We start from the raw sequence: 11,362 nt of genomic DNA on the forward strand, positions 1-11,362 counted from the left end.
TATATCGAGTGTTGGTGGAATATCACCCTTCCTGAGCTATCGCTTCCCAAACGCTTTATCTTTACAAAGTTATGAAAGCTGCCCTCTATAAGAGATTTTTTGAAGAACGTCCTATCCAAGATTTGGTTTCAAAAATGCCCTATCTCAGCATCAATTCAATACGTTTAACGCTGAGATGCGCCGGTCTTTAACAAAATTCTGAGATAAGCCGCTTGAGAAGCCTAGAGAAGGTGTTATTTCACGCAGCTGTCGATGTTTTTTTTACTCCATGCATTTCGAAATACATTTTAGTCCGCTGAATGCTGTCCTGGTGTACCCAAAACTGAGCATATGACGCCATGGAAGTTAACAAGGCTTATCTATAAAACCGATGGTAAATTAATTTATTAATTAAACATCTTTGTAGCTAAGTTATATTGAATAAATATTTTCTTTAATCAAGGCTTACCTGGCTTTTTTCGTGGTCTCACATCGACTTTCGCACGCGAAATGCCTGGATACTTCTTCTTTTTTGGCAGCTATGAGTTTACCCGCGAGCTACTTACCAAGTGAGCTTAGTGTGAGTTATTTTTTTTATTTTTCGTCGCTAACACTTTATTTACTTTTAGACCCGATCAAAGCAAAGATGACATTGGTGCTATCAATACAATGATCGCGGGTGCTGTTGGTGGTGTTATGCTTTGGACAAGTATCTTTCCGGCTGATGTTATTAAAAGTCGTATACAAGTACAAAATATAAATCGTGGCATGATATCGTTGGGTCTGGAAATTCTACGCAAGGAAGGCATCTTGGCGCTTTACAATGGTCTGCTACCTTCAGTGTTGCGCACCATACCAGCAACGGCTACTCTTTTTGTTGTTTATGAATATACAAAAAAGACATTGCATGCACAATTCCAATAAGAAGACATAGCGAAACAACCAAAGAGATGAAAGTAACAATAGACGTGGATATTTTTTTGAACCGCGCTTGTATGTAGCTTTGAAATGTATTCATTAGGTACTTGTACATATTTTTCTGTTCTTAGTTATAATATAGATGCTCTAAAGTATGCACATTTAAGACTAAAAATTAATAACATTTGTTAATTTTCTTTGCAAAAATTGTTTTCGATCAACTGGAGTCTCCTGTGTGCGCCATTCATACCAAAATATCTGCAAGTAAAACGAAACAAAAATAGTGATAAGAAATATTAACAATTAATTTTAAGCAAAACCAAAAATTATATATAATTTTTGTAAATTTTTTGTTTATTGAAGTTTAGTAAAATATTTGTTTTATTGAAGCAACGAATTTAATTGAATGAAGGAATGTAAATAGAGAAGTATGATAACGCTGTATATCCAAGGCTGAATGGAATACCACCCTTTCTCGGTAGACAGTTCAAACACGCCCTATCTCAGATATCGTTTGATAAATGCCTTAACCAAGGTCAAGTTTATTATATGCATGCTGAAATGGGGCGTTCTTCGACTGAATTCTGATAAAGGGCATATTTCAAATGTTTTCAGGGATAGTCGGTTTTCAAAATGGCAGCAGATATAGAAAGGTACCCCATCCACTCAGCAGCCGATATGTTTACTTTTAGTATAAAAAAATAAATAAATGTTAATACAAAAAGAATGTAAGAATATTGAATTTGAAAACAATTAACACGTGATATGTAGGGCCAGCTATAATGTGCATAAAGCTCACAGAATGTTTAAGATATTAGTGCTATTCCTATACCGAATACGAATCCGGTACGTTGGGGACTACCATCTCGGGGTAGACTTGTCTTTTTTAAGCAATATATGGTCGCCACGGCATCGTCTGCGACTAGGTACGCATACATTTATATTTGTTAAAGAAATCGCCCTGTTGTTGTTGTTGTAGCAATGCTTCGCCCCACCTAATAGCCGCGACCGATAACAAATTGTCATCAATATCCTCTAACGGGAGTCCAAAGAAACTTGCCGTTTCAACAGGGGTGGACCATAAGGAAAGGGGTGTTAGAGGCGTTGGTTCCACATTACAATTAAAGAGATGGTTGGTGTCATGTGGGGACACATTGCAAGCGGGCATACATTTTGTATGTCGGGGTTGACTCTGGATAGGTAAGAGTTTAACCTGTTACAGTATCCAGAACGAAGTTGAGCAAGAGTGACACTCGTTTCCTGGGGAGTATGCGTTCCTCTTCCGCGAGTTTTGGATACTTTTCTTTAAGTACTGGATTCACCGGGCAATCCCCGGCATAAAGGTCCGACGCCTGTTTATGGAGTTCACCAAGGACCTGCTTGTGTTTTTTCGCTTCATACGGCTGGGTTCTCAGGTGCCGTATTTCCTCAAAATGCTCACGGAAATGACTCCTTAAGCCCACCCCAGCGGGTAAGGGGGTAAGAATATACCCGCGGTAGGTATGTCTGTCGTAAGAGGCGACTAAAATACCAGATTCAAGGGGTGTGTAGCGCAACCCTTCAGGTTGCCAGCGCAATATATAGCTTCTCCAAACCTAATTGTCAACCTCACCTATCCGCGGCGAATCCTGTTTCACTAACAGACGAGGCTCTGGCGACCCCAAGGTCCTCATGGAACTTGGTGGTGGGGAGGGAGGGGATGGCCTGAAGGTTTAATGTGGCCACATAAATCGTTCCCGAGATGGTCGGGCTGGCACCTTAATGGTGCTGTGGTACCGGAGCGTACCGGATCTATATCCGGCAAAGGACCATCACATCGATAACACTCACCAAACCTTCGGGGAGCAACCTTATCGCTACAACAACAACTCCTTAAGCCCCTAGGCGGTGCTGGTTCATCAATCAGATGTCTGTTGGGATGCTCAGGTTTCTGGGTATTCAACAGGAACTGTTTGGTCAGCATCTCATTTCTCTCCCTGATGGGGAGTATTCTCGCCTCATTATGCAGATGGTGTTCTGGGGACATAAGACGTGGCGATTCTGAGAGCAGTATTTTGGCAGGCCTGTAGTTTCTTCCAGTGGGTAATTTTTAGGCTTGGCGACCATATGGGTGACGCGTAGCACGTAATCGGCTGGCTAATTGCTTTGTATGTAGTCATGAGCGTTTCTTTATCTTTTCCCCAGGTACTCCCAGCGAGGGATTTGAGGATTTTGTTACGGCTCTGAATTCTCGGAACAATTGCGGCTGCGTGCTCACCAAAATGTAGATCCTGATCAAACGTCACACCCAAGATTTTGGGGTGTAGGACAGTCGGTAGCGCAGTGCCATCGACTTGGATGTTCAAAATGGTCGACATTTGGGTCCATGTTGTAAATAAGGTCGCGGAAGATTTAGTCGGTGATAATGCCAGGTTTCGCGAGGCGAAAAAACTGGAGAGGTCAGGGAGGTAACCGTTTATTTTATTACATAGCGCATCGATCTTTGGGCCTGGGCCTGTGGCCATTATTGTACAGTCATCGGCGTAGGAAACGATTGTGACTCCTTCCGGTGGTGAAGGTAGCTTAGATATGTAGAAATTAAACAAAAGTGGGGATAGGACACCACCCTGTGGCACCCCTTGTTTAATTCTCCATGGTTTTTTATGTTTCGTTTCTAAATTGCACCGATGCCTGCCGACCACCCAGATAATTTGCGGTCCACCTTTTAAGACATGGGGGAAGAGTAGACCCTTCCAGGTCTTGCAGTAACGAGTCATGGTTGACCGTATCAAAAGCTTTTGATAGGTCTAGCGCTACGAGTACTGTTCTATGGTGGGGGTATTGATTTAAACCGCAATTTATCTGGGTGCTAATTGCATTTAGCGCGGTGGTAGTGCTATGGAGTTTTCTGAAGCCATGCTGATGAGAGGCTAGCTGCAAATTTGCTTGGAAATAAGGGAGCAAAATGGCTTCAAGCATCTTTGCCACTGGCGATAGGAGAGATATCGGACGATACGACTCACCTATGTTAGCTGGTTTCCCAAGCTTTAGTAGCGGGACCACCTTGGCCATTTTCCATTTCTCGGGTATGACAAAGGTGGAAAGAGACAGGTTGAAGACATGCGCTAAATATTTGAAACCCTCTTTCCCTAGGCTTTTAAGCATCGGCATGGCTATGCCGTCAGGGCCCACTGCATTGGATGGTTTAGCGCGACCAATGGCGTCCTCAACCTCTTTAGCGGTGATGGTGATTGGTGACGCGCTGAATTTGTGTTTATGTGCGTGTCATTGGCTCTCCGTCTATCTTTGTCGACCGTAGGATGCATTATATATTGTCGGCAGAAAGCGCTCGCGCATTTTTTCGCATCCGACAGCACTTTGTCGCCAAAGGCGATGGAAACTTTGTCTTTGTGCTTAGTCGGATTCGATAGGGACTTTACGGTGGACCAAAGTTTACCCACACCGGTAGAGAGGTTACAACCTCTTAGGTGCTCCTCCCATTTCGCCCGCTTGTGTTCGTCCACAAGCAATCTGATGCGTTGGTTTATATCCCTTATTTGGGGGTCGCCTGGATCAAGCTGTCTTATAAGGTCACGTTCTCTCACTAAGTTTGCGGCCTCCGCCGGGGAGTGGGGCCGGATTTCAGGAATTCTCCCGGCGGGAATGAAACGTGCCGAGGCGGATTCAATGACCTTACGGAAGGCACGCTCCCCTTGGCGGGCATCAGTCGGGATAGGGAGGGCAGCAAAGCGGTTGTCTATAAAAGACTTATATTCTTCCCACTTTCCTTTTTTGAAGTTTATGAAAGTGCGTTTTTCGGTGACGATGAAGTCGGCGGTACGCTCGAGCGAAATAAGTATGGGCAGGTGGTCAGATGCCAATGTTACCATCGGCTGCCAGTTGACGCAGTTTACGAGTTCTGCGCTCACGATTGAGATATCTGGCGAACTGTGACAGCTTCCTACCATACGTGTGGGGGCGTCTCCGTTTATTGTGCAGAACGTCGTTTCTTCTATTTGATCCGCCAACATCTCGCCCCTACTATCCGCCCGCAGGTTTGAATGCCATAGATCGTGATGGGCATTGAAATCGCCTAAGATAATGCGATTGTTGCCAGTGAGTAAGGCTCTGATATTAGGGCGGTATCCACTGGGGCAGCAGGTGGCAGGAGGGATGTAGATGTTGATGATTTCTAGGTTTGCATCGCCTGACCGGACAGATAGGCCTTGACGTTCTAAGACATTGTCCCTGCGGTCGATGCCAGGATCAAATATATAATATTGCACAGAGTGGTGTATGATAAACGCGAGGCTGCCTCCATTTCCGCTCTCGCGGTCTTTCCTGTGGACAATATACCCAGAGCAGGTCTGCAATGCAGATCTTGCTGTGAGTTTAGTCTCTTGAATCGCAGCAATGCGGATGTTGTGCCGCTTCATGAAATCGACTATCTCCGTAATCTTCCCAGTTAGTCAATTACAGTTTAACTGCAGAATTCTGAAGTGCATAAGGGGAGACGCCGCCACTCTGGGGGTAAGTGACGGGTGACTACGCCTGGGTTGTGGAAGGCCAGGACGCAATTGCTGTTGTGGCCCTGGGACTGGGCGTCCTTGAGCAAGCATTGGGGTCCCCGGATGATTTAGGTTTGCGACCTGACAACATGGCGCGATGAAACCCATCGGGGGGTTGCTGTCGCGGAGACCAGAACATCTAGGCGTAGACGACGGGACGCCCTTGGGCGTGAACAGCAAGGAGCCACAAAAGATTGATAAAAGTTACGTGGACGTCGGGTTTTGGGATCAAGCCCAGAACAACCTGTCCGATGCAACCATCCCTTGCACGAGACACACTGAACAGAGTATGACCGTCCTAAAAAGATTCTTTTCCGGCAGATGCAGCAAAACCATTTCTCAGGACCGGGGTCAGGAGACGGGCCCGGTTTGGATTCGATGCTTTCCCGGAGTAAGAGAATATGGAGCAGTCCTGCTGCAAGGAGCTGCTGTTAGGATGACAATTTGTGGGAGGGACGCAACAAATTAAATGGGGTCACAAATGAAATGACAGTCCTTGGTCGGGAAAAAATCCCGAGTCGCTCCGGTACATACATAGAACCGACTGCCTTGGGAAGCGAGGTTGATGGCATAATCGGTTGTGTGTGAGTACCTGCCGATTTCGGGTTTACTTCACGCTCCCAAACCTCGATGTTTTGGACGGAATGATGATGCGAGTGGACGTACTAAGACCTTGAACTCTTTGGATACCTTTTCATTCTATAGGTTGTTGTTGTTGTTGTTGAATTAACGATAAGATGCTCCCCGAAGTTCCGGTACGTTCCGCTGACAAGCACCATTTCCATTAGTAACTTGTCGTCGCCAGAGCGTCGCCTGCTAAATATGTGTATGATACATTCATATTTGTAGCAGGATTCGCCTCGCGTAGGTGAGGTAGACAATTGCGATGCGGAAGCACGGGAGTTATAAAGCTCTGCTTTGCAGTTTCAATGCAACACAAAAAACTGCCAAATTTGAAGATAAGGCACAGATGCCAAAGGGCCTATTCTAATGAACAAACGCCGTCTAGGCTGTCTGCTCTCCGAGACACCAGCCTTTGAACCTTTCGCTACTGCTTGGACACTGGTGTCCCACGGCACATTCATTTGACCCTGAAACCTGCAATTTTTATTGCAAACTCAAACAAAAATTCCCAATCAGTAGCTGTGAGCAATGATTGCAGTTTACCGTTATCCAAATTTCATACAATTTCAATCGTGTTTTGTTTTGATCAGTTTTTGTGAGCATCGGCTAATATTGCTTCAAATTTACGCGTAATTTTGATAAAATAATGTTTATATCTAAGTGCCTTTGATTTTTCTATAGAGAAATATTATTCTTATACTGGTAAGTGGAAATAAATACTTTTATAATTGTTTTGTGAAAAATATTCAGTGAAAATGAGTTTTGGGACGTATTTGTCCCAATAGGATTTTATATAGGGACATATATGTCCCAGCAGTATGTTACACATCATGTATAATACAGTTATATTTTTCCTTTTCTACGTCGTAGACTGCAAAAATGTCGGAATTAAATAGCGAAGAAATAAGTGCACTTCTTCAAGAAGACTATGATGAGGCCAGTGAACTATAGTGGGTGGCGTGGACTTGGGTGGTCTGGGTTGTATGATATTAAGAGAAAATCAAGCAAATGGTGGACAAAAGTATTTTATCGTGGAATTAAAATGGTTGCTGTTAACACTTGGGTTATACATTCAGAGCTAAATAGGAAAAACCGTCCATTTTTGCCAGTGCTTCTCGAAATTGCTGAGTCGCTAATTGAAAAAGGAAAGAAGTCTACAATATTAAAACGGTCCCGTCGGTCTGGAAGAACTTCGAATAGGTACAAATCAATGAGAAATGTAGGTGATCATTTACCCATAGAGAAGTCTAAAAGACGTCGATGCGTCGCATGCGCCAATCAAAAAGTTGAGAAAAGAACAAAAATTATTTGCCGTACCTGTAATTTACCATTCTGTATGCAATGTTTTGCTTCATCACATTCATAAAATAAACTAAATTACAATACACATGTTATTACCTAACAAGTTTTTCTTCTTTTTGTGTGTGATTTATACCGTTGGGACAAATATGTCCCGTTCTGAAGTACTGTTGGGACACATATGTCGCACCCCAAAATACCGTTATCCAGGTAAGGTACAAGCTTCATTTAATTTGTACGTATATAAAGTACCAATGGGTATCCAAAAAGTCAAAAATAAAGTTTGCACAAAGCCCCTGTAAAAGTCGGAGCGAAAGGGTTAAGTCTCTGGTCGAACTTTTACAGTCGAAATTACTTTCGGTCCAGTATCCATGATGAGCGCCCATACACTTTCACACCACACTACATTAGTCATCAGGTGTTTCCGTTGTTGTTGTTGTAGCAGTGGCTGTTTCATGTGTTTTCGTGGCAACTCTAAGTAAATCTTAAGTCCGTATTTTCTACCCTATTGTAATTTCTACTCCCAAATAAATACCCCTCTAATGATCTCTTATGGCGGCGCCGTGACGTGGTAATAGGTTGCTCGCCTACCAGATCCGACGTATGGGCGACTCCGGGAAAATCTGCCTTTGAGCTGCATTGCGCTGCTTTTGCTCTAAGCCCAAGCAGTTTCCACAGCTCGAAATCGCTCAACAATTACCCTTTTCAGTAATTTGCCAAGCAAAGGAAGAAGACTGCTGCCCTGATAAGACCAAGAGTCAGCACTGATCTTATGTTGTGGATTCATGAGGACGACATCTCTAGCTCTCTTCCACTTATGAGGGAAGTATCTCTCCCAAGAGAATTTATTGTTAGTGGCATCCAAGTATTCCTTGATGAGCTTCCACATCGAAATACGAATAAGGCCAAATGCACAAACTTGTATAGACGAATTGAAGAAGAAATACATCGTTCCACAACAACTTTAGGTTCTTTGCATGATAACACTTTTGGAACATATAATAAAGAAACCATTTTATCGAATTTCTCATACAAAATCATTCAAAATACTCACCACAACTGGTTTATGTCCCAACGTGCGTAACTGCTGCAGCTTCATTTCAAACAATCCTGTAAATCTATTCTTATCCTTAATGACATTATTCCAACCCACGATCACAATAACAACTGTATCTACTTCCGGTCGGTCTGCATTGCCCAAAAGTAGACTCCGTGTTAAGATATCGCCTGAAAAAAATGCTGGAAGATTAAAAAAGTATCATAAATTGCAAATAGTACCACTGTAATCCTCGGGACAACTATCTGCAAGTGGTACGGCCTTTCGCTGAGCATTATCATAGCAAATAACCACATCTGGGCGGTCGAAATGTGGTAAGATATGCTTGAATGTGCATGGACGGTATATGCGTTCAAAGGTCTCCTTAACTTCTACAAGTATAAGATCTGTACAATTCAATTTATATTTTGGATTACGTTCCGGTATATACTGTGTTAATAATTTGCCCATCTTACGGCGCATTTTATCCGGCAACACATTGCCTTTATAATCCTCTGACCGCAAGTTTATTTTTACAAACGAATCCAAATTGAAAATTTCACGTCCTAATGTAATTTTTTTCTTATCATAAGCGTGTTCTATAAAACGTTCGTCCAACACGGAGGATATCATTTCTTCTTTGTAATGACCGCACAACACCAAATAATGCAAACAGCAAACAAATGCGCGTGGATAACTCATAATTTCATCAATTTTAGTTTCAAGTTGTTCGAGAATTTTAGAACATAGCTCCTCTACCACACCGCTGCTACCACGATAATTGAATACGCCCATAGCTAAGCATATACGCTCCATATCCTTTAATCGCGCCATATCGATTTCACGATTAAAACGATGCAATACCAATTCCAAGACACCATCATGACAACATTGAAGTTCAACACCAAAGAGTGCAACATGCAAGCAGCTGAGCAGTGAAATACGTGGCACTTGTGCTTGCAGCAACTCGAGTAATCTTAAAATATGTGGCACTTGTTGCAATTTACTGCTATAGCGTAGCACTTTTATAATAGCCACCAATGTTATATCATCTACTGTATTTAACTCAGCCTCTAGACGTGTGAATAGTTTCACGAGCAGTTCTGGATTACGTATAGGTGTTTGTGTTTTAAAAAACCCCATTGACATTACACCCAGCTCCTGCAAAGACATACTATCCACATAATTAAGTAATCTGACTTCATAGTCAAACATATCATATACTCGGCGTCGTAGTAAATTGCAATAGAACATTGATTGCACCAACTGTTCTGATTTTAGGCGTCTTATTTTACGTCCCACCTTACAAAGCGCTTCCGATACATAACCGGAAGTACGCGCCAACCCAAGCGCATACCAGGCATCACATGCCAATAGCAATTCATTTGTAGACCAACGTTCAATACGTCGACAACATTCAATATCCAAGCTATTCCATATTTCCATATAATTTGGAGCACGCGGTGTTGCCTCTGTTGGCAATTGCGCAAGCTGACATAGCGTTGTTAGCAACTGCGCGTCGTTTAGTTGTTCGCTGTGTTTTGCGAATAATTGACAAAATTGTTGGAAACGCTCATCTGAAATGCATGTGTTGGTGCGTATGCAATATTGTGTAAGTTCTGTGAATGCATTAAGCAATTCCTCCATCGTGATGTTTGTTGTTGTTGTAGGGGTGTTTAACACAAATTCCGGCAGTTCAAGCCGCTCAGGCATATTTGCGCTAATTGCAGTTCTGTCATCCAACCGAAATATCTGATAAGGTTTGAGGGATTGCTCCAAAATACTATGTGCATGCCTATTTTCCGTGTCCAGAAAGAGTTTGGCTGCATTCCCTGCACTTAGGTGGATAAAAGCTGTAGAGGCCAGATTCGAGCGTGCACTTAATTGTTGTTTAGCTATCGCATGCGAGTATCCAATTACTCTACGTAGACCGCAACGAAGTAATGGCACTGTTAACATGTTGAAATACTTTAGACTTTAGTGACCATAAAGTTACCACTTTCCGCTTTATCAATTAAAAATTTGAGAGTTTATATTTGCTAGTTTTCCGCTTCCAAATGATCGCAATTGGTTGATTTGATCCTTTCGATTGAACGTTTTGTTTACGTCAATTATGCTCATTCAAAGATACATTCCTTGGTTTATACTTACATGCTAAAGAAAATATACCTTAGAATTGTTCTTATCACAAATTACCGAAAAAAACACGCTCAGCTGTTTCTATGGTTTTTTTTGACAGTTCTTGCTGTTCAGCTAACATTAAGTGAACATTGTAGAGAAATACAGTTCTCTCTTTACAGTTCTGTTACAGCTTTGTAATTATTGATCCATGATTGTGTATGAGTGTATGAGTGAGCGCAAGTGAGCGGAAAATTTTTGTACTCCTTTCGGCACTGCCGTTTTAAATTCTTTAAATTACCCAAAATCCAAATTATAATTACCCAAATAGATCGAAAACTCTCGATAATATGATATGTATGCAAATACCCTGAAACATCCACTAGAATTACACTGTCCTCAAATGCGCACTTCCAAATCAGTAATTTGAAGCATTTACGTTAGCATTTTGTTTAACTTTTCCTACAGAACTCGACCTGGTATAACTGATTAAGCACTAGCACGATAAAAAACCAGGGATAGAAAGCAGTTTCTGAAAGAATTGTTAGGTTAGGTTGAACTGGCTGGTACATGAGGACCTCATATAGACTGAATGAGTCCGTAGTGTTACCAGAAGTTTGTTTTAACGACCAAAATGAAAAACCCTATCAAAAACCAGGACGTATGTTATAAAATAACTCCGTCCGGTAAAATTCTAGTTGAGGTGTTGACTGCTAATACGCTACCAAAAATATCGAGAGAGGTATCAAAGGACGCATCTTGAGACCAGTTTTAATACTCTGAAGGCGGAAAATGAAAATGTTAACTGGTTCAAAAGATATTAACGAAAAACCGAAAAATT

General features: G+C 42.2%; 2 protein-coding genes across 3 annotated transcripts in view; one reads left to right on the plus strand and one right to left on the minus strand.

Moving 5' to 3' along the window:
* LOC137251114 (mitochondrial ornithine transporter 2) overlaps window positions 1–1,286 on the plus strand; it is a 7,095-nt gene extending 5,809 nt beyond the window's left edge. The window contains exons 3-5 of the mRNA XM_067785178.1: window positions 292–373; window positions 443–548; window positions 609–1,286. Coding sequence (XP_067641279.1) covers window positions 292–373; window positions 443–548; window positions 609–903 — 483 coding nt within the window. The 3' untranslated portion in view covers window positions 904–1,286. The remainder of the gene's footprint in view (window positions 1–291; window positions 374–442; window positions 549–608) is intronic.
* Window positions 941–10,666, minus strand: LOC137251113 (FAST kinase domain-containing protein 5, mitochondrial). Of its 2 annotated transcripts, XM_067785176.1 has the most exons (4): window positions 10,555–10,666; window positions 8,646–10,485; window positions 8,422–8,594; window positions 942–1,155 (listed from the first exon to the last, which is right to left on the minus strand). In XM_067785176.1, the coding sequence occupies exons 2-4, from the start codon at window positions 10,360–10,362 to the stop codon at window positions 1,066–1,068; spliced, it is 1,980 nt and encodes a 659-aa protein (XP_067641277.1). In that variant the 5' UTR covers window positions 10,363–10,485; window positions 10,555–10,666; the 3' UTR covers window positions 942–1,065. The 2 variants fall into 2 exon arrangements, with proteins under 2 accessions (XP_067641278.1, XP_067641277.1); XM_067785177.1 differs by having other exon boundaries at window positions 941–1,155; window positions 8,649–10,616.
* Between the last annotated feature and the right edge of the window lie 696 nt (window positions 10,667–11,362).

Source organism: Eurosta solidaginis, chromosome 4, assembly GCF_040869045.1.
Source record: "Eurosta solidaginis isolate ZX-2024a chromosome 4, ASM4086904v1, whole genome shotgun sequence".
Taxonomy (NCBI): domain Eukaryota; kingdom Metazoa; phylum Arthropoda; class Insecta; order Diptera; family Tephritidae; genus Eurosta; species Eurosta solidaginis.

Bases quoted from the DNA above. Each gene is read 5' to 3' on its own strand.
- LOC137251113 (XM_067785176.1), bottom strand. From the start codon at position 10,362: ATGTTAACAGTGCCATTACTTCGTTGCGGTCTACGTAGAGTAATTGGA. The intron at 8,595-8,645 runs GTACTATTTGCA...CATTTTTTTCAG, and splicing joins TTGTCCCGAGGATTACAGTG to GCGATATCTTAACACGGAGT. The intron at 1,156-8,421 runs GTGAGTATTTTG...TTTTACTTGCAG, and splicing joins TGGGACATAAACCAGTTGTG to ATATTTTGGTATGAATGGCG.